General features: G+C 57.9%; 1 protein-coding gene across 5 annotated transcripts in view; it reads right to left on the bottom strand.

The window, feature by feature from the left end:
* Anks1a (ankyrin repeat and sterile alpha motif domain containing 1A) overlaps nt 1–25,959 on the bottom strand; it is a 156,379-nt gene that overhangs the window by 7,953 nt on the left and 122,467 nt on the right. For all 5 annotated transcript variants that reach the window (XM_052162934.1, XM_052162935.1, XM_052162930.1 and 2 more), the window contains 8 exons: nt 18,038–18,104; nt 13,347–13,453; nt 4,047–4,145; nt 3,123–3,275; nt 2,721–2,828; nt 1,659–1,823; nt 658–783; nt 305–376 (listed from right to left, as the gene is read on the bottom strand). In XM_052162934.1, the coding sequence (XP_052018894.1) occupies nt 305–376; nt 658–783; nt 1,659–1,823; nt 2,721–2,828; nt 3,123–3,275; nt 4,047–4,145; nt 13,347–13,453; nt 18,038–18,104 (897 nt within the window). The remainder of the gene's footprint in view (nt 1–304; nt 377–657; nt 784–1,658; nt 1,824–2,720; nt 2,829–3,122; nt 3,276–4,046; nt 4,146–13,346; nt 13,454–18,037; nt 18,105–25,959) is intronic.

Genomic DNA, 25,959 nt, shown 5'->3' with positions numbered 1-25,959 from the left:
TTTTTTTCAAGACAGGGTTTCTCTGTGTAGCCCTGGCTGTCCTGGAACTCACTCTGTAGACCAGGCTGGCCTCGAACTCAGAAATCCGCCTGCCTCTGCCTCCCAGAGTGCTGGGATTACAAGTGTGCGCCACCACCACCACCGGCTCTACACATGTCATGTGCCTCCTGGTATCCGTGGAGGCAAACAGAGGGTATCGGATCCTCCTGGACCCAGAGTTATGGGGGGCTGTGAGCTGCCAGTGTGGGTGCTGAGAACTGAACCCAGGTTCTCTGGAAGGGCAGCCCTCACGCAGCCACCTTACCCGCATTTTGGCACAGGCATCTTGGGTGGACTCTGTCCCTCGCAGATCTTTGATCAGCATGGAGCCCAGATACTGTGGGAATGGGCAGAGGGTGGGCTTAGGGACACTTGTGCTGTCGTGTAGGATGGCTTGGCCAATGCGGGACCATCCTGCTGTTAGACGTTACCCCTCAAAACACATCCTCCTGCCCGCGGAAGCTCCTCCCATTTATTCTTAGGCTAGTGTCCCTCCCCTTAGCACAGCAGAGGTTGGCCTGTGGGTCCTGGGTCCAGCCTTGTGAACAGTCCGGGAGGGCCCAGGTAAGTGGGGCAGGGAGGGAGGCTGGCCATGTGGGGAGGGCTGGGCCAACTCACATTGGCCTCGTAACCACAGGACTCGAAGATGAGCTTCTCGGGCTGGTGCTGCCAGCTCTGCACAGGGGCGTAGGGGGCAGCCAGGCTGGGCGGGCGGAGGGTCAGCTTGGTCTCGCTGGGCTCCTCCTGCGGCACACATGCAGCTGGGCGCTACTCACCTGCTCCAGGGAGCTCACAGGCTGCAGTCTACCCGAGGAGTGGGGAAGCCAGTGAGCCCGGCAAGGGGGCGGGGCAAACTGCAGCCTGAGCAGCCCAGGGCCACGGAGGAGCTCGCAGGTGTCACAGGCAGGAGAGCTTGGGTGTCTGAGACGGGAACATGGACGTGATGGGCCGCGAGGGGAATAGCTGTGGGCGCCAGCCAGCATACAGAACACAGGCTGAAGCCGTGGGGCTGAGCCCTCGGCTTCCTTGGGCCCTGGGCAAAGGATGCACAGACCCTCTGCTGGCAGCCGGGTGTGGGGACCACACAGTTCATGTAACAGTTAATGTAGGGGTGGAGACTCAGGCTCAGAAAATGCCTGTCTTCTGCGTCTATCACGTGTGGTCTCCACAGAGAACTGAACGACTGGGCACTGCATGAAGGAGGGGACACGGAGACACCAAGTGGCCTGGAATGTGTGCAGGGTGTCAGAGCAGATGGGAGTGACGAATCCGCTCTCCCAGAGGGGAAGGGACAGCAGCCAGTCTGAGGTCTAGACGGCTACTTGCAGCAGGGAGCAGAGCCAGAGGCTGGCACGGCAGGAGGACAGACAGGCTAGACCTGAGGAATCTGTGGGGGAACGGGCCTCAGAGGCTGCTGAACCCATAAAGATACGGGGCCCAGGAGAGCCCCAGATCTGATGGGGAGATATGGACATGTCAGGAGGAGGCTATTTGCAGAGCTCCTGGAGTCCAAGGCCTCACCCTGCTCTGGTTAGGGGTGAAGAGAGCAGGGGGCACTGCTTCCTGGCCCTGACCGCAGCCCACAGACGGCCCCTGCAGACTCTGACCCTCCTGCTCACCTGGACTCGGAAGCGTTCTGCTCGAGAGGCGGCCCCGGGGTCGTGCAGGCTGTCGTGCCGCCTCCTGCTGGTGTCTGCCGAGGGCAGCAGCAGCTCTGCCGAGCGCCCTGTGCAGGAGTCATTCTGGCTCAGCGGGGACGATGTCTGGGAGATTAAATCCTGGCACTGTTGGGCAAGAAACTGGTGAAATTCCCAGGCTGGAGGCATCAGCTGCCCTCAGACTGCCCGAGCAGTTAGGGGCAGCACACAGTGGCATCCTGGCCAAAGCCCGTGTGGACAAGGGCAGCTAGGCCTTGCCTGTTCCACAGAAGAGTCAAACTTCCCAGGGCCAAGAAGGCCCAGCAGCCTGCCCTGCCCATACAAGGCTGTCTGTGAAGAGGGAAGGACAGAGCCCGCTCCCACATTCATCACGAGGGAAGCTATCTTTCCTGTCAGCAGAGCAGCAGAGCAGTGGGCTCCTCCAGCAGGGCGCTGCTCTTCATGGCCCTGACAGCTGAGGTGACTTGTGTGGCTCCAGCTCTGGCCAGTCTCAGCTTCCTCATGTGTAAAAGTGGTTGCTTTATGAGGCTGCCGCCCAGCACAGACCCATCATAACAGTGCCTGAGTTCTCAGTCAGCAGCCGTAAGCAGCTGTCAGGGACTGGCTGATCTGAGGAGGCTCCAGCTGCCCCAGGTCTCTAACTGCTGCTGCCCCAGGATTTGTAGCTCGGAAGCGGGCACTGGGCTGGCCAGGGATTCCCAGCGCTGCCTCAGGCACACTGGAGCATCTGTGTGACCCACTGAAGGGTCTCTTCAGCAACAAGGCACAGAGCTGAGTCTAAGCCCCCAGATGTGGGCCTGGCCTGGCCTGGCTACGCTAACTTCCTAATAGTTACAGCGGTGGTCCTTCAGTAAGAGCCACCTGGAGGATTCTGGTTACAAACAAGAGGTGTCACCTTCAAAGGGGACAGAAACCACTCTCCTGTCGATGAGCCCAGCGGGCGAGGGCAGGGACTGTCATGTGCTGTCCCCGGGACTCATACACAAAGTGTGCTTGTGGACCTTCCCAGCTCTGGGAACTCACTCTTAGCTGGGAAAACCTTGGTGGCTTCTGGGGTGGCTCCTCATAGGGCCTGTCTGCAAGAGAGGCGATGATGCGCTTGCGGTGGCCCAGCAGGTGAACCTTCAGGACCTGCAGAGGAGCGGCAGTCAGCGGTGCAGTGCGGTGGGGTGCAGTGCGGTGGGGTGTGGTGTGGTGCGGTGGGGTGCAGTGGGTGTGGTGCGGTGCGGTGGGGTGCAGCGCGGTGGGGTGGGGTGCAGTGGGGTGTGGTGTGGTGCGGTGGGGTGCAGCGCGGTGGGGTGCAGTGTGGTGGGGTGTGGTGTGGTGCGGTGGGGTGCAGCGCGGTGGGGTGTGGTGGGGTGGGGTGCAGTGAGGTGGGGTGCGGTGGGGCACGGATCCTCCCCCCCCCCCCCCGCGCGCACTCACATTGACAAGCTCCAGCTCCCAGAGGTTCTTCACAGTGTCCATGGAGCTGTAGCCACTGGACAGGAAAGAGTGGACATAGTCCTGCAGCCCCAGCGCGTCCAGCCAGGAGGGCACTGAGGGGGGGCTGACCCCGTCATAGCCAAGGGCCTTCACCTGTGGGGCGAGGAGGCGGGACGGTACCCCTGAGTCACTGAGCCCTCCCTCGGCACAGCCTATGCCTGCGCTGGGATGCAGAGGCTGCTGGGTGTGGGGAGGAGGGGCTGGCAGGCGAGGAGGGGGGGGGGATGAGGATGCTTCTTCTCCAGCTCCAAGAGTCACTTCCTAAGTGCCAGGGAAAGGACCAAGGGGACAGTGGCCATGGCAGGAAGAGTCGGGTGGAGGCTGTGGCCTCAGAGAATGCTCCTCTCAGGCCTCTCTGGGGTCAAGACAGGCTAGCCTGGGCTTTAATGAGTCGAGACTCCAGAGGGGGCTCCAGTGACAGGTGGAGCCCAGGCTCTGGGCCAAGGCGAGCCCAGAACCTCTGCTGTTGGCCAGACAAGGCGCTCAGGCCTGGAGCCCTGCTACTCCAAGGGCCCAAGAGCTTCACGAAGCAGGAAGACCCCAAGCCTGCTGGGCTCTTCTGTGTGAAGACACAGGATGATCTGCGTACCTCAGAGTCAGGATCCTTTCCTGCCGTGGGTCTAAGCCGGTGGTTCTCAACCTTCCTAATGCTGCGACCCTAACATAATAGTTCCTCATGCTGTGGTGACCACCAGTGCTAAAGTTATTTTTGTTGCTACTTCATAATTGTAATTTTGCTATTGTGAATCATAACGTAAATTTCTACTATGCAGGATATCTGATATGTGACCCCCAAGTGGTTGTGACCCCCAGGCTGAGAACTTCTCTCTGGCCCACGGGGTCAAGAGGGCCTGCAGCGGTCACCTTGGGCAAGGAGCGTGCAGCCTGCAGCAGCTTCCGTCGGTGCTGGGGGTCGCTGATGCCAATCTCCCTCAGGTCCTGCTCTTCCATCACATTAGACCCCTGAGAGAGAGAGAGAGAGAGAGAGAGAGAGAGAGAGAGAGAGACAGACAGACAGACAAACAGACAGTGTTAGGTCCTTCCTACACTGGGGCCCAGTGTCCTGTCAGGGCAGACTGCTGTGATGTCATCAGAGCCACCACAAGAAGGCAGAACACTGGCCCCCGGGCCGCAGCCAGAGCAAGCAGCCAGCACACCTGCCCGTGCCCGCAGAGGGCACAGATGCTGACAGGAATCAGACAGGACTACGGGGACAGGGCTCACTGCTGGGGGGGAGCACACAGGAATCAGACAGGACTACAGACACAGGGCTCACTGCTGGGGGGAGCGCACAGGATCAGACAGGACTACGGGGACAGGGCTCACTGCTGGGGGAGGCTCCAGGCTAAGCCTTATGTAGCATTCTCTGCCTCACCACTATCTGAACAGAGCACCAGGGTATAGAAGCTGCAGAACCGGAGTCTGACGGGGACGCCGGGGACAGCTGGCAGGCCACGGCCTGCTTCCCACATGCTTCGCATGAGTTGTCTCACCTCGCAACCACGACAACATTAGCATCTCTGTTAATCTAGGTCACACAGACAGGAAAATGGAGGCACCTGGCCATCAGAATTTTCCAGAACTTATATACGTAGTAGTAGAGCTTAGATCTGAACTCAAGCAGTGTGACTTCACACCTGCAGCCCACAAGGCTGTCTCACTGTAACAACCATGAGAAGCATTTGTATTTTGTTGTTGTTGTTTTGTTTTTTGAGACAGGTTGCTCTGTGTAGTTCTGGCCTAGAACTCAGAGATCCTTCTCCCTCTGCCTTCCCAAGTGCTGGAAATTAAAGGCATGCATCATCATGTCCAGTTGTGAGAGTAAATTTTGTGTAGTCAAAGCTCATTTGAAGTCTGATCTTTCTTCTTCCCCTCTCTGTGCAGGGGTTTCAGGTGTGTAACTCCGGGCCAGATTATATACAGATGGTGCTACCAGAACCCAGGCATCAACACCTGATGGCCGGAGCGGCAGAAGGGCACCGCTTGCTTGAAGGGTACAGCTGGGCACCCTACATCAGTGGCATGAGAGGTAGGCACCATGCCCAGGTAGGTAGGCATCTATGCAGGGGGGTGGGGGGCCCTGCTCCATGCTCTGCATGCTTGCACACACACACACCTCCCCACCCCCACCCCCGCGGTTACTCTCTCCCTGGTCTTCCCTACCTGACTTTCTGTGTTTTCTCCAGTGAGGAACGAGACCTTTCTTTCTCTAGTTCAGCTACCTGTCCTTGGCTGCAGGACATACTCCCGGCCCACCATGTACAAAGCCTGGGCCAGCGGCTAGGAGGTGTCCAGATATCAACACGCCATCTCTGCAACTGGTGTGGTAGCTGTCCTTCCGGCTCCTCCTGACGCCCCTGCTCGTCTGTCAAGCCCTCCTTCTCACACCTGAAAGCACTTGGGTCCCACGGGGCATCTCGGGATGCCAGGCTTGGGAAGCCCTTCTAGAGTTAGTCTGTGAGCACTGACACTTTCTTTTATATAGTGATGTCCTCAGACAGGCTTTCTCCACTTCCAGGCAGAAGCTGTCTGTTTCCTTAATGAGCTGTCTTTCTACCAACCTGGAAGCACACCTATAGGTCTGGAGCAGCTGCTTCTGGACCTTTCTGGATTCTCTCTAGAAAAGGTGGGTGTTTCACCCCTCCTTTATTCAGGCATGTTAAGTAGCTTACCATGCTGACCATGACCTGGTGGCCCCACCTTCCCCTCCATAGCTCCTCTGTCCTGGGTGTAGGACGAGTACGTCGTCCTACAGAGGACACCACCAGCTTTGGGGCTCAACTGCTTTTCCTGGCCCTCAGAGTGCACCCCTGCTTACCACACACAAGCCCAGACACTGACACCACTTCCGAGTGGGTCTAGAGTCTGCTGGTTGGTAAGGCAGAGAGGTGACCACCTACACAGACTGCCCTTCTGCTGACACCTAAGCAGGGACCCCAGCTGAGGCAGCGGCATGAACTTCCAGACGCAGGCTGACAGTGACACTCCCACAAGCCTACGGTCACTTTCAGCTCCAACACCAGACCAGGTCTCTTGTTAATCACACCCAAGTCCAGGGTCAGGAGCTGGAGAGCTCTGAGAAGGCTGAGTGGAAACAAAGGGTATGACGGGAAACTGCTCCTGCTGTACCCTTCCCCTCCCTGGGACCTCGGCTGCAGGCTGCAGGCTGCAGGAGAGAGCGTTTGCACAGATCCGAAGATCTTGCTGCCCCAACAGGCCCCTCCCTGTTCAGCTTGCAACCTTTTCCGCAGTGGTTTACATCTCTAGATTACTTACAAAGCTCAGCACCATGCAAGGCCACCAACAGTTGTTACACAGTGCTGTTTTTGTGTTTGTGTTGGAACTTCAAACACCAATGGCTGAATCCGTTGCTATTGGACAGAGGGCTGACTGCATAGACCTGTTCGTGCAGAGCACTCAAGACTCTTCTCTAAACAATACATTGTAACCACTGGTGGTCTAGTAGTTCTGGGAGGCGGGAACTGGTGGGGATAGAGAGCTTCTGGAGAGGTGGGGCTCAGCTGGTGGGCAACAGTAGGCAAGGACCGGATGGTAGAGGGCAGGATTTGAGACGGAGAAGGAGGTTGCCACTGTCACTGTGATCTCCATCAGTATGTGTCACAGGTCTCAGCTCTCTGTGTTCCTGAGGTCAGCTGAGCCTAGGGACAAACCTATCTGAGCCTCACATACCTTCACCTTGTGATAAACAACATTTCAAAAGGGATAAACAACATTTCAAAAGGACAGACCAGGCAGCCAGGCCCGGCCCAGGTGAATTGGTTCTTGAGCCTGTTGTGGCTGCCTTGCTGAGAGGCCTGGGGAGGCGGCTGAAGGAGAGGGGTGCAGTGTGTGTGTGTGTGTGGGGGGGATGTAGAGCTCATTTAGAACTGCTCTTGGCAAGCATGAGGTAAGAGCTGAGCCCTCCTGGATTGGGGCCTCCGGGAGCCCCCGAGCTGTACCCAGCAGGTGGGAAAGGCTTCTCTTGCCTTCCACTGGTTCCTAGAACCCAGAAGAGGGGCACGGTAAGAGCAAGTCTGGGTAACTGCTTGGCCATCCTTCCAGCTAGGGTCAACTGCATGATGGGAATGAGCTGCGGAAGCAGGTCACTTGGAGGGAGGAGGAGTTGTGAGAGTCACTCGCTCTGGGTCTGAGTGTCTGCTGCGTTCACTAGAGCCTTAACAGAAAGACCAGGGCAGGGAGGCCTCTCCTCTGCCACCTCTGTCTCTGTGTGGCTGGCGTCAACACAGTCCTGCCACTCCACACTAGGAAAGTGTTTTCCTGAGTACAGAACTGACGCACTTGTTCCGGAATATTTTGAAAATGAAGGAGGCTCAGGTGGTGAAGGTCACCTGCTCACCTACCCCTGGGTGGGGACACCAGCATTTCTCTTTTCCTTTTGGCCTCAAGACAGGGTACTTTTTCTTTTTTTTTCTGAGACAGGGTTTCTCTGTGTAGCCCTGGCTGTCCTGGAACTCACTCTGTAGATCAGACTGGCCTCGAACTCAGAAATCTGCCTGTCTCTGCCTCCCGAGTGCTGGGATTAAGGGTGTGCGTCACCACTGCCCTGGCATACAGGGCACATTTTTCTGAATTAATTTTTGCTGCTGTTATTTGTTATTGTGTGGTTCTGTTTTCAAGACGGTCTTACTATGCCTGGGGCTGACCTAGAACTCACGGAAACCCACCCGCTTCTGCCTCCGCAGTGCTGGGATTGAAGAAGTGTGCCACCAAGCAAGGCGCTGTCCGAGAGTAAAGATGCTTGTAAGCCTGGCAGCCTGACTCAGTCCCCAGGACCATGTGGTAGGAGGGAAACCCAGCTCCCTAAAGGTGTTCTCTGATCTGTACACGCGTGCACTGCACACACAAATGCAAGCAAGTGTGTACGAAGACAGGAGGGGCATGCAATGTGATAAAGATTTTAAAAAGCAGCATGGAAATTGGCTGTGGGGCTCACGCCTGTAACCCAGCACTCGGGAAGCTGAGCGCTCCAGGTTAGCCTAGGCTAGAAAGAGACCCTGCCCTACCACAAGCTGGGCATGATGGTGCGCACACGTAATCCTACCACTTGGGAGACAGAGGCAGGAGGATCGGGAGTTCAAGGCCTCAGTCAGTCAAGAGTTGAAGGGATTGGTTTCAAAGCCTCGTGTGTCTTTGGACACTGCAGGCAAAAGCAGGTCAGCCCCGTGGATGCCCTGCTGCGGCTCCACGCTGCAGGCAGGGCGCACACCGTCCACCGCCTCTCAGCGCCTTGCAGTGGCAGCTGCGCTCCAGACACCGCGATGTCGGCGTGCTCCACTGGGAGCTTATGTGAATACATGGGACCATGAAGGGCATTGGTAAACAGCACGTCACTGGAGGATGGACAGGGAGGACTGCTCCGTCCACCCTCAAGACACACTGTCCTCATCTGAGCTCTTGGCTACTGAGTGAAACTGTGACTTTTCTCCTGAGCTTTCCCTGTCTGCTTCTTGGTGACCATACTGCTTTCTCACAATGATGTCATGAGCTTTTGCCACCACAGGCCAGGCTGCCCAGCAGACAGCAGACAGATTCCCCGCAATCCCCACACCAGCCCTTTGGAGGGCGAATGGGTGGATCTGGAGCACCCCTGGGGCACCCAGGTGACAAGACTGACCAGCCCTGAAGGCAGGTCACAGGCTTCTCTGAGACCCCTCCTGCCTGTGCCTCAGCTCCACCCATTCTCCTGCTTTGGGCCCTATGTCAACTGGACAGAAAGTCCTAGCCCAGCAGTTGGCTCACTGAGCGCTGTGCAGAGATGGGCGGCTGGGGCGGGAGGGGAGGCTGGCGCCGCAGGGCATCTGGGCAGCAGCTCTGCTTAGGCTGGCCGTGGTCCTAGGACCAGCAACAGACAGAGGTAAAAGGGAGGGACACAGGAGGGAGACACAGGCCATGGCAGGAGACCTAGGACTCCTGCCCATGGGTCAGATCGAGTGGCTGATGGGGCACCTCAGGGGCCCGGAGGTCTGGTCTGATGGAAACTAATAAAGAAAAGGCTCCTGGCCCGGCTGTGCTGAAAGCCAGTCACTTGCAGCCTTCTCCTATATGAAGACCTCCAACTGCGGACGCAGGCAGGAACCCAGACGGAACCTATCTGCCCTGTGGCAGAACCTAGTGGAGGAGGGAACCGAAGGGAGGAGCAGGAGGCCTCCTGTCTGCCGGCCTCCCGTCCGCAGGCCTCCCCTCAGCTGGCCTCCTGTCCACAGACCTCCCGTCTGCAGGCCTCCCGTCCACAGGCCTCCTGTCCACAGGCCTCCCGTCTGCCGGCCTCCCGTCCGCAGGCCTCCCCTCAGCCGGCCTCCAGTCCACAGGCCTCCCGTCCGCAGGCCTCCCGTCTGCCAGCCTCCCCTCAGTCAGCCTCCCATCTGCAGGCCTCCCGTCCGTCTGCAGCATAGGATGCAAGCTCCTTCCCATCCCATCTGCTTCTGACCTACGTGGAGCTATTCTCTCGTATACAGCACCTCCAGCACCAACGTCCATGACTCTGCCTTCAGCCGCCCTCTGGACTCAGGCCTTCTGCTGTGTGGGAGCCACAGGACAAAGGCCCTTCAACACACGGCTCTGAGACCACCACGTGCTTCCTTACATGGCTTTCGGAACTCCAGGCTGAGGTCCAGCTCACGCCCCTGCCTTGCCAGGCCCTGTTCTCAAGTTACCATCCTGACCACTGCCAACGGTCTCTGGCCACCACCTGCTTCTCCCTCTCAGCTCTCTGGTCTCCACCTTCCTGCCTGTGACGCTGGGTGATGCTGCTCTGGCCCCGTGTACAGCAGAGGATGGTGAACGCGCCTCCTGTGACTTCTAGAGCCTCTACTCAGGCCTAGCACGCGGCTGCTCCGTTAGGCGGCTGCTTCCTGAACTTTCTATCTTCTCCTGGACCATGGGGTCCTCTCTGGCACACAGGATTTGCTCTTTTGACCTCACTGCCATCCATGGGGTAAGGCAGAGAAAACCATTATGCTCCCAAAAGAAAAATGAAGCCAAGCCGGGTGGTGGTGGTGCACGCCTGTAATCCCAGCACTTGGGAGGCAGAGGCAGGCAGATTTCTAAGTTCGAGGCCAGCCTGGTCTACAGAGTGAGTTCCAGGACAACCAGCGCTACGCAGAGAAACCCCGTCTCGAAAAAACCAAAACCCAAAATTAAAAAAAAAAAAAAAAAAAAAAGAAGCCACCAGAGATGAGTGTGGACACATGTTGGTGCTCTGTACACCTCCTGTGTGCCGAGCGACAGTGGGGTCACACGTTCACGCCTGTGTGCCCTCCCTCACCAGCCCCACACGGACATTCCCCACGTTAGGAGTTCTTTCACTACATGACTTTTCCATGTCTGTCACAGCCCTCAGGGCCACTATCATTCTGCCACTAACACTTCCATGAGGCTGTCGGAGAATGACGCAGCCTGCTTGAAGGCACAGGTGTGCCAGCCAGCCATCAGTGACCTACTTCTGGGCTGACCACATGCATTTGCTCCTTAGTCCCAGAAAGCCCATTTCCTGTGGCCATGGCCTGTGGTGAGGATGAACGGGCCGTGAGGCATGAGTCAGTGGGGGCCGCTGGCTGGCAGGACAGCCGCGCTCCCCGCCTGCTTTCCTGGTGCTGGCGTCGGGCCTCCCATCAGGCCCCGTTAGCACAGGGAGCTCACGCTAGCCCTCACAGTCCTGACCTGACCCGTTCTCTCTACCTACAGGCAAGAGGGTGTGGAAGAAGTTTAAACTACACAGTTTGCTTTCCTCAATCCATCACTACCACACTGTGGGGACAGTCGGGATTAAGAGCTCTGGACCCAGACAACAGAGACCTATGAGGCCATTACAGACCTCACCAGAGCATAAGTGTTGTGTGTAGCCCCAAAGGTGAACCTGAGGGCGGCAGACAAGGCACAGGACCCAGTGTGAATATGAGCGTCACAGCAGTCACAGCACGGGGTCCTCTGTCCCTGAAGAAGGGAGGCAGATTGTCCTGTGAGGCTCCCTTAGCCCTACACAGAGCTTCCACAGTGCTCACAAGTGCCCGACAGAGCTCTGCAGGAGCACCTGTCTGTGAACACGTTTCCAGATGCTCCTATCTCGAGCTGGATGTGGAGCTACTTTGTATCTAGTAGAGGCGTCTCCAGGGACTCTCAGAACCAGGAGAAACATTCCCATCTACCATGAGCCAAACAGGATGAGCCCCGCCAGGCCCTCCCCTGAGGGCGTGACTCAGGAGCGGGAACAAGCCCCCGATCAAGTGCGTCCCTTAGCGGTTCCGTGCACTTTCCCAGGATGCTATGCTGCTTACCCAGGCCACTCCAGCACAGCCGCAGCATCATGCTAAACTCGGGTGTGCTCTGCTCACCCCTGGTGACGCCTCTGTGGCTGCTCCTGGACTGAAGAAGCCCTGGAGGGGCCATGCTGCTGGTCATCGGGGAGAAAGGCCACACAGGCTCTGCACCTTACATGGGCATCTGGTTCAGGGGCATGCTTGCCCCAAAATCTAAGTGCTCTCTGGTCTGGGTCTCAGGTTGCGTCAGGGGGTCCTGGGGCTGCTCAAGGACTGGAAAGCGAACCCTTTCCAAATTTAGCAGAGCTGTGCTACGATTGGCAGGCTTCTCCCCTGGAGTACTACAGCACAGGGAGAGTTCCGCAGAGCTTACCAGCAGCGTGGCAAAGGGACTTAGAAGACCCTAAAACCCCAGAGCCAGGACCAGCTGTCCTCCCCGCTAACTGAACCCTCCTCCTTCCTAGTTCACAGTCCTCCCCTAAAGAGCATGGTGAGTCAGAAGTAAGGTTCCAGGAACTGTAAGCACCCATGTAGCTTAATTTTTAGAAAGGAAAAACAAATTGGTATTTTAAAACTGTAGACTTTTAAAATCTGAGAAAGATCAGTTTTCAACCTAGCCATGAGAGGGTAGCTTGTGGTAGAGTTGCCTAGGGACAGGATGGTCTGGTTAAAGCACCCTCCACTGGACCTTTCCTGGAAGACACCAAACCCTATTCTGACGGAATAAACTCACTCATCCTGCTGAGTGGACGGTAGGCTGGGACTCTGCCAGCTCTATAGATGTGGCCCCTCCTACGAGGTCAGGGCAAATGGGCACAAGTGAGAGAGCTCTGCTTCAAGGTAACAGTCTGAAATCCCCAGGACCAGGAGAGGAGGAGACAGGCCTCCCAGAAAATGGGGGAACAGGGCAGACGGGTCTATTCGCTTACCAAGATGCACAACATATAAATGACCGTGTTCAGAGAGCGACCTCTTGCCTTATACCTCTCAAGTGCACATTCCCACCCGGCCAATTACCAGCAGTGTGACCCGGGCAAACCCTGCCTCTGCCTGCGTGTGGAAAACAGGTAGTGACGTTGGCACACAGCCCGTGGGTGCCGGGGAGGCACAGAGATCTGATATTATCAACTGCTGAGACTGGCGCCCAGCTCACAGGAAGGGCGTGAGCTGTCACAGCCACTGCTGTGACATCGAATGGCCCGTTCCTGCGCATGTCTTGGCTCAGACACTGCCTTGAAAGGCTCACAAGGACACACGTGGCTCGCGAGGCTTCTTGGAGACGGGTGACAGTGGCACCACTGGCTCCCCAGCCCAGAGTCTAAGCTGAGTCCCAGTTCCTCAGAGAGCAGGGGGTGGTCCTGGTTTTAACTCTGACCCCTTGTATTCCCTGTGAGTGCAGGGGAAAGCAACCAAACCCACACTCAGCCCTTCTCTGGTCAGCTCTGAGGCCAGGCACACGAGGGAGGCTCTGGTTCCCTCCGCAGTCGGCGGGGTGGGAAGAAACCACAGTGACAACAGCAAAGTTCTGGAAAGTAAGGAAGCGCCTGGCATCCAACTGAGATGGGTCATGGGGTACCTGGCTGCCCTGCCCACCAAAGCTTCTGAGGAATGGCTCCGCGTGCCAGCCAGGACGCCTCAGCGTATACACACCAGCACAGTCTAAGAAACAGGGCTGGGGTGTGAGGGACACGGGGTCCCACGATGCTCCCGCCGAGCACAGGTAGTGGGGTCAGGGCAGTCTGCAGTTACCCAGCTACCCAGCTGACTTCCTGGTGCCCACGGCCCCTCTGCTGGCACTCCCCCGGGGTAAGGGATTGTGTACTCTTTCACACTCCAGCTGGGTGGGCCAGTTTCAGGCCAGCCGGCTGCATCTGCCTGCCGCACTCACCAGGAAGCGGACATCGTCGAAGCCGTTTAGCAGCAGCTTGCTCTCATACTGCTGCAGGCCGATCGACTCCAGCCACTCCCCGACGCTCTGCTCCAGCGCCCGAGAACCTGACGAGAGAGGAATCGGCAGACGCTTGAAAAGGGAGAACCCGTTAAGGCGGTAGCAGCGGCACTCAGAGGAAGACAGATGGCACTGCCACATCATAGTCATCGCCGTGAGGCAGCCAGACTATGTACGAGAGCAGAGAGCGGCGCGGGCTTCTCTGTCCAGGCAGGGACAGAGCTGCCTAGCGCTGGAGCTGGACGCGGGCCGGCCGGGGTGGCTGCTGTCCACTCACAGCCCACAGTATGAGCGGTCCGGGGCTGGGCCCGAGGCTGTACATGCACACTCTCACCCCGGGGCCGGGGGAGCCAACCCCCAGTGGTCTCTGGTCAACTCAATGTCCACACAGAGGCAAGGCAGAAAGTCTGTCCCCACAGGCACTAGAGGGGGACACCAGAGCTCTAAGTGCCCGCCAGCCTGGCTGCTCCTCCCATCCATGCAACTTCTGGAGCTGCTGTGGGGCTGTGGCGAGGGGCTAGTTCTGCGACCTTGCAGCAGACACCAGTCAGGAGAGCACGCGAGTCTTCATGCAGCAGAGGGACACAGGCACAGTGAGGGCTCCGGGCAGGAAGCGGCGGCTCATGGGGACCCAGCACATGCAATACAAGCAGCAGGAGGACCGGCCGGCGGGGGCAGAGAAGGGGCTTTTACTTGTTTTCCCCCAGCAGTCCCGGAACAAGCAAACCATGACCCCGAGTGAGCGCCTGTGCTCCCGGCTCAGGACGGCCAGGGGCTGAGTGGGGCAGGTGGGCTGGAGCGGTGGACCCAGGCTCAGGGATGGCTCTGCTGGGTCTGCGGCATGGTCTATCGGGCTGTGTGGCCAGCCGACTGGGACCCATCTACTGCCAGCCTCTGGAGGCCGGCGAGCGGGGTGCGTCCTGGGCTGGCGCCCAGGTTGGTGGCATTCATGCTCCCTGCTGTCAGTGGCGGCTCCTATGACCTGCCTGCCCGCTTAGGGGACAGCAGTCGGGCTGTTCAGTTCTTGGTCAAAGAAGACAAAACGCGGCAGACAGAAGAAAGAGCCCCTTGTCATCCGGAGCCGGCAGTGTTATTCAGTGTGCTGCTCTCTGGCTGAGCGACACACACACACATACACACACGGCTTTCTTCCCGGGGTCTCTATCGATGCGCAGGGACAGGAACGTCTTCCCACCATGCTCCAGGCAGGGCAGGACTGAGGCAGGGCATGAGGGCAGATGGTCTGTCCCTCCCGGCAGCCCTCAGGTGTTCAGCCTGACGCCTTCGCACCCACCTGACTTCCTCAGTTCTGTAGCACAAACAGGTAAGAGGGTGAGGAGGGGGGACAGGTGCAAGGTGGGAGAGAGAAGAGCCAACTACAGAGACATCACCTCCAGGAACTTCTCTCCTTCCACACGGTGGAAGCCGCCCAGCCGTCACTGGCGGTCTCTGCCCTTCAAGGCAAGGCAATGCCAACTTGCTTGTCTCAGGGACCCAGCTGACCAACTGTGGCAGCCGCTGCTCCTCCCCTGTCCTCTGCAGAGCAGGTGGTGGGTGGCGACCCGGCAGTCCCCCGATGCCGGGCTGTAGCTAGCGGAGCTCCGAAACGCCCAGCCTGGGGCTTGCTGACTTGCCCTTGAATGGAAAGTCAGATCCGGGAACCCACGCAGCAGGCTCCTGAAGGCTCGTGAGCTCATGGAGTCCCGGCTGCTGATTCATTCATTCCTGCTTGTAATCCTGGGGCTGGACAGCTGTGGTCCAGCCGGCTGCCTGCCGGGGGATGTGCGCGCTTCCGAGCCGCGGCGGCGGCAGAAGGCTTTGTCTGAAGGCTCTGGGGCTCCTGCGTCCTTGCTCACTCTCATGTCTGGCCCTCCCCCTCGTCCCCTCCTCCCTTCCCCCCTCCACACTCAGGAGAATACATCAGGGATCGGACATCGGAGCAGAAGCTGCCGCCGCCAAGGGAAGCAGAGCGAGCTGACAGGTCTCCTGGAGTGATGCTGGCGACGTGGACGCGGGCACTCAGGGGACGGCCGCAGCAGCGCGAGCTCAGGGCTGGGAACCCCTTACAGGGCAAACTGGGTCAGTAACTTGGCCTCGTAGTTTTGAGGAGAGCCAGGAGAAGGGACCAAGGGGCCACACGGCCCACAGTCGAGTGACCCCCACTTGCCACTCTAGGAAGCGATGTCCTGTTCAGCACAGAAACAGCACAGCACGGCAAGGCTATTGCACCTGATGCTCCTTAGATGCGAACACCGGGTCCAGGGGAGGCGCACCCCTAGAGCAGGCCGCTCGGCAAGGGAGAACCAAGGGGAGAGCTATCAACTGCAAGTCCACCCAGCCAGGGACAACGAAGGTCAGAGGCATCCAAGAACCGCACGTCGCCCTATATACGTATGGGAGGCACCTGCATCTCGATAGCTCACACACAGGGATGGTGTCAAGAGTCTAGGCCCCAGGAGGGTGCAGTGGGCAGGTGCTCAACAGTGACTGTGGAGGGAAGCCAGGAGGCACACAGCCACTGTGACACTCTTGGGACCCAGCGTTGTGGCCCTGCCCTTCAGGAGCGAACCCTATGCTGAGCCGGCCATTCTGACCAGCGGGTGCTGAGGTTAGACCGCAGCCCAGGAGTCTCCTCCTCGACCTCTGACCGGTGACCCCCATCCACTCTGACACTGACTCCTCGAAATGCACCCCGATTCTGCTTCGGCCCGAGCCAGCCTTTCCATACCCTGGGGCTCCCTACACAGCACGGCACACATCTTTGCCGTCCTGGGGTCCCTATGCTGCAGCAGAAGGTGGCTCAGCAAAGTGAGCATGCGCACAAGGCCGGGTGCAGGGGTCAGCACAGCCGGAACGCAGAGAAGCCCTCTTGCTACCCTGTGGGTGGGAGAGAGGGAGGGCAAGGGGATGCACAGACAGCAAGGCAAGGCTCTCCCCGGGAGGCCTGACTAGATCCAGAGGCAGTGCCCGCTGACTCTGGCCCTATGACACGTGGTGGCTCAGGCCTTAAACAAGGTACAGTAAAGCAAAAGGCAGCCTCAACTCAGTTGAGAGCTCTTGGTCCCAGGTTCGAGTCTGTCTGTCCTAAATGCCTACGCTCTATAACACCCGACCCTTGGAAACACCTGTGCGCACCGGCACAGTGGGAACCGCGGTCTGCAGAGGGAGCCATAGGTTTCCAGCTGGGACAGCCATCCCTGTCATCTCCAGCCGTCATCCAAGACCAGGACGGACCCGAGCTCAGTCCCTCAGCTAGGACCCAGAAACGGGGCTGTGGGAAGGGAAGCACAAGGAAGCGAGGCTGAACGCAGAGGGAGCCAAGCCGCGGGCAGGCAGGTGCCCTGTTCTCGGTGTTCCTTAGCATCACAGACAGAAATGGGCAGGGCTCCTGTGGGCGCAGGACTCCTCTCACCCAGGCTCTGGTTCGTGTCTGAGATGAGTCACAAAGGTGCCGGCCGGAACCTGGCTCTCAGGTGGGATGAGGTGACTCGCCCTCAAGTCTACATCTAGAACTGAACTCGGGGCAGTGTGCCTCCAGGCCCAGGAGCTGCCCAGCAAGCCCACAGTTCCTTCCTCCAATGCACACAGTACGCTTAGCAGGGCCACAGGGCGGGCGGCTGGGCTAATGCTCGGGGAGGTATGGGGCATGCCCCTGAGGGGAGGTATGGGGCATGCCCCTGAGGGGAGGTATGGGGCATGTCCCTGAGGGGAGTATGGGGCATGCCCCTGAGGGGAGGTATGGGGCATGTCCCTGAGGGGAGGTATGGGGCATGCCCCTGAGGGGAGGTATGGGGCATGTCCCTGAGGGGAGGTATGGGGCATGCCCCTGAGGGGAGGTATGGGGCATGCCCCTGAGGGGAGGTATGGGGCATGTCCCTGAGGGGGGGTATGGGGCATGTCCCTGAGGGGAGGTATGGGGCATGTCCCTGAGGGGAGTATGGGGCATGTCCCTGAGGGGAGGTATGGGGCATGCCCCTGAGGGGAGGTATGGGGCATGCCCCTGAGGGGAGGTATGAGGCATGTCCCTGAGGGGAGGTATGGGGCATGTCCCTGAGGGGAGGTATGGGGCATGTCCCTGAGGGGAGGTATGGGGCATGTCCCTGAGGGAAGCTGGCTCTCCTCCTGGGTAGCACAGTTAGGGCCTGAGTCAGGACTCTACAGGGGGCTGTGAGCACCGGCTCTCTGAGGTACTTTAAGGACATCTCCCCTGAGAAAGAAACGCGGCATGATGGTTCATTTCACAGGAAAGGAAACTGAGGCAGACCTTACTCTAATGGAGTTGAAAAGACCAACCAAAGCAGGGATGATCTGGGTAACACCGGCAGATGACTGAGGGAACCGGGAGGGAAGGGGACAGGCACACCCACTTCAGGAGACTCTGAAGTGTGCTGACAGTGAGAACACTCGTCTAGCCCCACACCGCCAATGCAGTAAACAAGGCATGTAAGGGCCATGTTTTCCCGCCCAGCTGGTGCCAGAGCCACCTGGGGAACGCGGACCGGTGGGGGAGTAACTCCAGTGAGGGCCACTCTGATGAAGTCCACATGGACGGACGGACGGACGGACGGACGGACGCAATGAACGACGTGGCTGAGCTGCAGAACCCCTTCCCTCTCTACCGAGCTGCATACCTGAGATCTTCTGCTGCTCTTGAGAGAAGTCGATCCCTTCCCCAATGGAGCTCATGATTTTCTCAATCTGAAACAGAAGGAAGAGAAGCAGGAGGGTCAATCCGGGGCCGGCGGTGCCAGCTCAGGGGTGGTACCACTCGGCTGTCATCCTGGGTCCAACCCAGCCCGGGGGTGGGGGTGGGGTGCAGTGGGCAGCCCCTCTGCAGGGCCGAGGTAGAGAAATGACCCCTTCCTTTCCCCAGCGATCTGTACTTGTCACCGCTCCTCTGTTAGAGCTGGGCTTCCCTGAGGGGACAGCCTTGCTCTGTGCTGGGTGTTAAGTTGTGCTTGGCAGACTGAGCACAGTAAAGAAAACCTGTGGCCCCACAGCCAGTCCTGAGGTGTAGAGGCAGGTAGGCCGCCAGCACACAGACAGTTCCCGGAGGCCGGGGGAGGTAGGCATGCAGCCCTGGAGGGAACCCTTCCGTAGCTGGGCACCCAGGTGGAGCTCTGGGCTTGCTGGGCAGAAGGAGCCATCAGCATTGTCCTTCCCCTGAACTACAGGAGAGCCCGCTAGCCTCGAAGCATCCAAATGCCTTCCGCACGCACGCACGCACGGCCCCTGGTCTGGTCTCCTGGCTTGGGTTACTGTGGGCAGGACCCACAGTGCCCACCTGCCCCTCAGTCCAGTCTGTGTGGCCAGGGGTGGGTCTAGCCAGCCAGGCGGAGAGCGCCTGCCCCCTTCCTGGGCTGCAGTCATAATGAGCTCATTCACAGCCTCTTCCAACGCCACGAGCAGAGGGACCTTTTGTACCAGGGCTTGGATGTTTTCCCCTAAGTGCAAGTAAGGAGCCCGGGCCTGACAATCAGAAAGCCATCTCCCAGCTGCCCCCCAGCTGGCCTGGCGGGCAGGCCGCGCAGCTGGCATCCAGACAAGCACAGGGTAAGTGCCCCTCTCTCCCCAAAGCCAGTTCAGCTGCAGAGCTCAGCCAAAGCACAGGGGCACAGCAGAGGTGATGCAGCCTTCGGAGCAGACTGGGGGCTGAGGGGACTGTCTCTGCTTGAGGGGCAGCTGCAGGGCAGGTCGGCACTGCCCCTTGAGTACACGGCCACCCACCCGTGTGCATTCCTCCCTTCAGCTCCAGTCAGTTCAGCTGCTGTAGCAGGAACGAGCGAGGGACCCAGACAGGCGGGGAAAAGACCTTCAGCCTCTGGATCCCGGATGTAAGTGGGTAAGTGTGCCTCCCACCAAGGCTGTGCCGAGGGCGCGGCTCACAGTAGATGCTCAATAAAAAGGAGCTGGGCCCATGCTTTCCTCCTGTTCTCTGAAGACTCCAGCCTACCAAAGCCTACTTTGAAGCCTGGAAAATTCTTTTCATGTGTAAGGGTGTTTTGCCTGGTGTGTGCCTGGTGCCTGGGAGGCCAGCAGAGGGCACAGCATCCTCTGGGACTGGCGTTGGAGATGATAATGAGCCACAGGGACGCTGAGAAGCACATCAGAGGTCTTGCCAGCAGCAGGTGCCCCTAGACACGGACCCACCTCTCCACACCACTCAAAAAAATATACATATTTTGACTTTTGTTCTTTAGTTTGCTTCTGGCTGGCCTGGAACTCACAGAGATCCTCCTGTCTCTGCCTCCCAAGTGCACCGATAAGCCTGGTCCTCCATGGAATCTTCTTTACTACTCAAAAACTCCAAGAGGCTATTCGGAGAGCCATGCCTGCCAGCCCGCCTCCATCCCCTTGCTGTCCCAACCTCTAGGATCTCAGATACAGCCCCGCCCTTCTTCCCCAGCAGACACCCCACCCCCACCGAGTAGGTTGCTTGTCCTGCTAACCACACTCCGGAGCCTTCTCACGGTTCACAGAGAACAACCTGCAACGCGTGAGCCACTGTGTTAGTACGGCTCTCAGATCGCATGCTCAGTGGTTCCCTGGTGCATCTATGGGAATTGTCTCGTCTGGGCTGCAATGACTTTGTTGCATTTACAACTGCATGGGTGGGGTCAGCCAGGCACCACACAGCAAGCGCTGGCGGCACCCTGGTCTGGGGAGGTGGCTTGGACTGGAGTGCTTGCCGTGCAGACAATGGTTCTGAGCAAGGATCCCCAGGCGCACATGAAGATGGATGTGGTAGTGTGTGCCGACGACCTGAGCACTGACTGTGACTTGGGAGGTAGGGACAGGAGGATCCCCAGAAGCCCACCAGCTAGACAGCCTGGAGGGCACAGTGGCAAAGAAGTGACCCCATCATAAAGGAGGCAGAAGGTGAGGTTGTCTGAAGGCCACCATATATGCACCGCGATGGCGCATGTGCTTACACATGAGTACCTGCCTGGGTCCGTGTCCACAGAGCCAGCAGCAGGTCAGAGAACCCTCCTCCCATCCACGGTTCTGCTGAAGGTTACCCTAAAGCGGCCACCAACTCATACAGCATCAGCTCATCCCATCTGCAGTGTGTCTACTTGTTCACCTGCCTTTTCACACACTTAAAACTTCTGTAATTTTAACCCAGGAGTAGGGCACCCACCTCCAGACCACACCCACTTCCCTGGTGAGGCAAGGCCAGCCCAGCCCAGCCCAGCCCAGCCCAGCCCAAGCCTCCCGGCCCAGAGAAAACTTCAGGGCCAGACCTCAAAGCCTGGGTTGCCTGATCCCATTAGACGCCTCAAGGCTGGGCATGAGCGCATATCCATCAACCCTGCTCCTCTGCCTTCCCCTCCCCTTTCTAGACCACCACAGGAAGAGATGGGTTGAGGAGACCTTTCCCTACATGGGGGGCGGGGCGGAGGGCAGGGGGAGGCAGCGGAAGGGCCTTCATTCCTGGGTGGTGCCAGAGTGGGAACGGGGGCATCTCAGACAGGTCCCCGAGAGTGAAGTCAAGGGCACTTCACCCATGGGCATGGCAGCTGGTAAACAACTCAAAGATGAACAAGCAGGCACCTTCCATTCCGTAGGCAAAGCAAGAAGAGCCATTTTCCAAGGCCATGCGCCAAACATTGGGTAGGGAGAACTGAAGCGGGTGGTGGCCCCCACACCCTCTCATTCCTGAGATTTCCCAGCCACTTGACACGAGTGCTGCTGGTCCCCAGAACCACCCACACCACATGCCTGGAGGCCCGCCCTGTGTGCCTATGCTAGGGCTCACCACCAGGAGGCTTTGCCCAAACAATTTCTGTTCTGCAAGCTGCCATAGCCACGCTGAAGAGTCTACTATGCGGAGGAACTCAAGAACATGCCAGTCTTCTGCTAGCCTAGGGAGGCAGAGGCTGTCAGATCTCTGTGAGTTCGAGGCCAGCCTGGTCTACAGAGTGAGTTCCAGGATAGCCAGGGCTACACAGAGAAACCCTGTCTCAGAAACACAGACAAACGAGCTTTGAAATGATCCCTTTCAGCAGGTATTCAGGGTGCTTCTGTTCGGGCTCCTTGCTAGAGCTGTAAGAATCATACTCCCCAAACAGATGAGAGCGAACGCTGGCTATGCTGCTCAGAGCCCCCAGGGTCCTGCATGCCTGCAGCTGTCCATGGGAGGGGCCTGTTCAGCCACTGAGGTAGCACCACACCATTCACATAACCCCTGGAGTGGAAGGAAAACCTCCTTAAGCTCTGGGAAATGTGTGTGCCAGGCAGTGTGAGGTGCAGGCAGTCCCTGGGGCACCGTGGGCCACACACTTCTGCTCTTAAGCCTGTGGGAAACTTCCTTTGGGGAATCCTGCGGCCAAAGGCTCTATGTAGGACCAAGTCATGGGATAACGGGCGCCATTTTGGTATGTACCTAGAAGTTCAGGTTCAGTGGGGAGGAGAGGAACTGACAAGTCTACAGATTGAAGGTAATATTTCTGGGGAGCAGCCATGTTGGCTACTGACATCTCTCATTCCTTCCTGCTGCCTGAGGGGTGGGGTGGGACTGTCCACACGTATGTAGGGACAGAAAGCACAACCTTGTGTCTCAGGTCTGTCCTACAGAGCTGAGATGTCCACCTCGCCTCCTCTGCCCCACACTTATGAACTTACCCAGAAACTTGTCTGGCCCTGTTGCTTTGACAGTTTTAATGGTGTATCCCAGTGTGATGCCAAGAACCATCAAGGGGGAAGACCTGTGTCAGGGCTTGGTAAGTGTCTTGGTGGCACTCAGGTCTCCATAAGCAGTGACGATATTCAATGCTCTCACCAGGCTGACCACTGGAACTTGAATCGCTCTTATATAAATGAAGAAAGTAGGGAAGACGGCCCTCGATCCGGCTCGGGGTCCGGCTGGATTCTCTGGCACTCCTGTTTTTACCACAGCCCTGCAGAGCGTCGGTTCACTGTGGAGCAGGCCCAGCATCCTTCATCCAGGGAGGAATCCCAGGTGATTCTTTGACGGGCCAGCAGCCTAGCCTGCTCCTGGGCCCGAGGGGCACTGAGCCTGGCTGGGCAGGGTGTGTGTGTGTGTGTGTGTGTGTGTGTGTGAATGTTGAGGGCCGAGCAATGACCTCTCAGCCCACCAGAGGCTCACCCTACCCTGTCATGAGACCACGGATGCTTTCAGTGAATCCTGAAGATGCTGACAGCATCGGATACTCCCAGACCAGAAGCCACATAAGAACTCACAGTCTCCTCTGCATTTGCTGGATTGCCTCTCAGGGCAGACAGATGCCCATCTTTGAAAGGGTTCTGATTCAATATTTGAGAAAGGGTCACTGACCAAGGGCTACATTATTTTTTTTCTTCCCTTTCCAGACTGAGTTGCATAAGGCCCCGGGAAAGACAAAGATGGATTGAAGTAAATTTGTGTCCTGATTTTCTAATCTTGTCAACGGCTTTTAGAAGAGGCCAGGGTGGCGTGGAAAAGCAGGGGAGGGCGGGAGCTCAGTGTGCGGATAAATAAAGAGCTGCCGGTGGGTTAAGGGCTCTTCTCGGGCCGCCAGCCTTGCAGCCCCAGGAACAATGGACAATTTCTCTAAGCAGACTGTTAGTCTCAGCTTAATTTGTCTCAGCGGGGTAGGGCACACAGGTTGATACCGTATTTGCTGTGGTATTACTTCACTCCAGTTTCCTTCCCCTCTCTATTTGCCTTCTCCGGAGGTCCTCTCTCTTCTGGGCTAAGGGACAACAGAGGTGTTTCATTTCAGCAGTGCTTTGTCTTGCCCCCAACCATGACTGCTCCCAGTGCAGAGGGGCAGCCTGGTGGAGAGGAGAGCGAAGGGTGCCCGGCCGAGGCTGCGTCTCTCCTTTGGCCGGCACCTAGGGACTGCAGACACTGGCTCCTGCAGCCCCGGAGCGAGACCCTCCGATACCACAGCCACCAACCTGGTCCCTTTTCCACCTTAGGGGCAGGCTTGTGAATACTAAATTCGTGTTGTCAGTCTGACCGGGTTTGGAATCCTGTGAGATGCACCTCTGCTGACGGTGTTTTCGGAGAGGTTTAAGTGAGAAGACACCCCTAAATGTGCCCAGAGACAGCCCACGGGCTGGGCTGGACTGAACAGGGAATGCGTCCTGAACAGTTGTCTGTCTCTCTGTCTGTCTGCCACCTGTGTGCTGGGGCATCATGACCGGCAGTAGCTCCACACCGCACTCTCCCTCAGACCATAATGAGTAGACCTTCCATCCCCCTGGCTGCTCTGTGACAGTGACAGTGACAGGAAAGCATAAAGGACACGGCAGGGACATGACAGGAGGGGCCACATGGAAACGGGCGGCCACTGCTGAGGCCGAGTGGCTTCCCCAGCCTGGGTGGCCCACTCGGAAAGCAGTCCCAGGGAACTGCTGAAGGAAGAAGTGAGGGACCCAGATTCCAGGGAACTCAGATTGTTGCTCCCTGAGAACCTCTGGGTTAGGTGCCAGGTACTGGCTTTCAAAAGTGGGACAACTATCTGAAAGATGAATGAGACCTCATTCTCGGGCTTGGCCTTTAGCACTTGGAGGAGGGACACAGCCTGGCTGGGCGGGGGTGGGGCTCTGCTTCAGCTCACACTCTCCTCAAGTCACCCCACCCCCATTCTGTGTGAGGGCCAGGGCAAGAGCCTGGCAAGGCACTGGCGGCTCAGGCCTGCCTGCTCCTCAGCACTGGGGCTGTGGGAAGGGTGTGGGCGCCCGCCCGCTCTTCAGACCTGTAGGTCAGTCGGTAGGTCGGATAACAGCCTGCGATGATCAGCAGCTGCTACGACCGTCCGTCCATCCGTCCGTCCATCCATCAGCCTCCCCAAGGCCTCCTTAACTTGCCACCCCTAAAGTTTGCTGAACAGGAAGAAATGGGTAAGGAGCCCGATGGAACCCCAATCTTACTTTCAGATGCTGAAGCCTTCACCTTACACTCAAGGGCATAACCCGCCCTGCTGTTTATATGATGTCATAGATCCAGAGGCAAACAACTGCCAAAGAGATGCCGGAGGACTGGGTGCCCAGGGAGGCTTTCTGAGAGGTCGGGGAGGGACTGACTGGGAAGGGCAGAAGGGAACATTTGGGGTCACAGTAATCGTCTTTGTTCTAATGGAATTTGTGGTTACGCAAATGTGGGTGTCTGTCAAAGCTTGTGCAATGACAGCTATGACCTCAGCTTGTCTGAGGACGTACCACCCCATGCCAAACCCGACACAAGAACTGAGCTCTAGTTACTGACACAGCCTGCACAGCCTCAGACACGTCAAAAATAGCGCGGCTTGCAGAATGGACAGAGCATGGAGGGCTAGGGTGCACAGTGGCCCGGGGCAGCAGCAGTCACAGAACGCAGGCCCGGGGTCCTGGACACCAAGATGTTCTTGGTCCCAATCCCTCAAGTTTCTGTAGTTTGAAACCCAGAACAAAATTATGCAAAAAAATGTTTCAGGCACAAACCTTTTAGAAAATATCAAATTGTACAGCCACACAGGTTCCCTTTTCATCTATAAGGAACTCTCTTTAGCATGCCATAGCCCAAGCCACGCCCAGCAGAGGCCACACAGAAAGAGGTATGGGAAGCTGGCATCCTGTACACAGCAAGGGTGGAGGGTTCTCCCACGGCCCGTGTTCTGATGTCTCCATTCTGGAACCAGGCAAATTCCAGGCCCTGCAGTCTGAAACCTTGATTTCTGGGGTTCTCAAGAAAGCAGGGCCTGGGCGACTGGTCACACCCATCAGACGTTCATCACTGACATCAGGAGTGACGACATGGCAGAGGAATCAGCAAACGGACGCTCGGCCAGTGGGGCAAGTTCACAGCCTGAAAGCCACGAAACCAGAGCCTCAGCCGCTCCCAGGGTACGGAAGAGCAGGTGTGGGTGCGATTCAGCCTCGCTCAACAGGACCCGTCCCTGCTCTCTGCCTGTGGGCGCATCCTCTCCTGCTTCAGGAGGTGGCACATCCTTGGGAGCATCACAGCTCCAGCCTTGTACTCACTTGGCTCTGCCGGGGAGTCTGGGGGACTGGCCGCCACCACGGGCCATCTGTGCTGTCCATGCTCCCCGAGCTTATGATCTGTGGCTCTGACTGACCACAATCCACTTGCTCCCAGTGTCCAGCTTGTTTCTGGGCTAGCCTCTGGTCTATGAGGGCTTAGGGCAGAGTTTCAGATATGTCAGAAGGACATCACTAAAGGTGACGATTAGGTGGCACACTTCAGAATAAAACCCCCGAGGTCAAAACCTGGTTCTCTCCACTCACACACAGAATCTTGGAGGAACTGTTCAACTTCTCTGAGCTGCAGCACACTTCAGAGAGCACAGGAAACTTCCTCGGCTTCCGGATCACTGCTGGGGTCAGTGACTTTCCCTCCCCGATGCCTCTGTCACTGTGCAGCCCAAGCTGACCTCAACCTCAAGATTCTCCTGCCTTAGTTTCCCCAGGGCTGGGATTTAGGGCATGTGCCAGCATGCCCAGCTACTTCGGCATTTGAGCTTCAGGTTCCCAAAGGTTGCTGGGAAAATCTTAGCAGTTGTATAAAGCACAGGCCTGAGAACAGCCTGTGGCTTCCAGACAGCGC

Source organism: Apodemus sylvaticus, chromosome 19 (genome assembly GCF_947179515.1).
Source record: "Apodemus sylvaticus chromosome 19, mApoSyl1.1, whole genome shotgun sequence".
Taxonomy (NCBI): domain Eukaryota; kingdom Metazoa; phylum Chordata; class Mammalia; order Rodentia; family Muridae; genus Apodemus; species Apodemus sylvaticus.
Note: the sequence above shows the minus strand (reverse complement) of the source record. Positions and strands in the feature narration are given on the sequence as shown.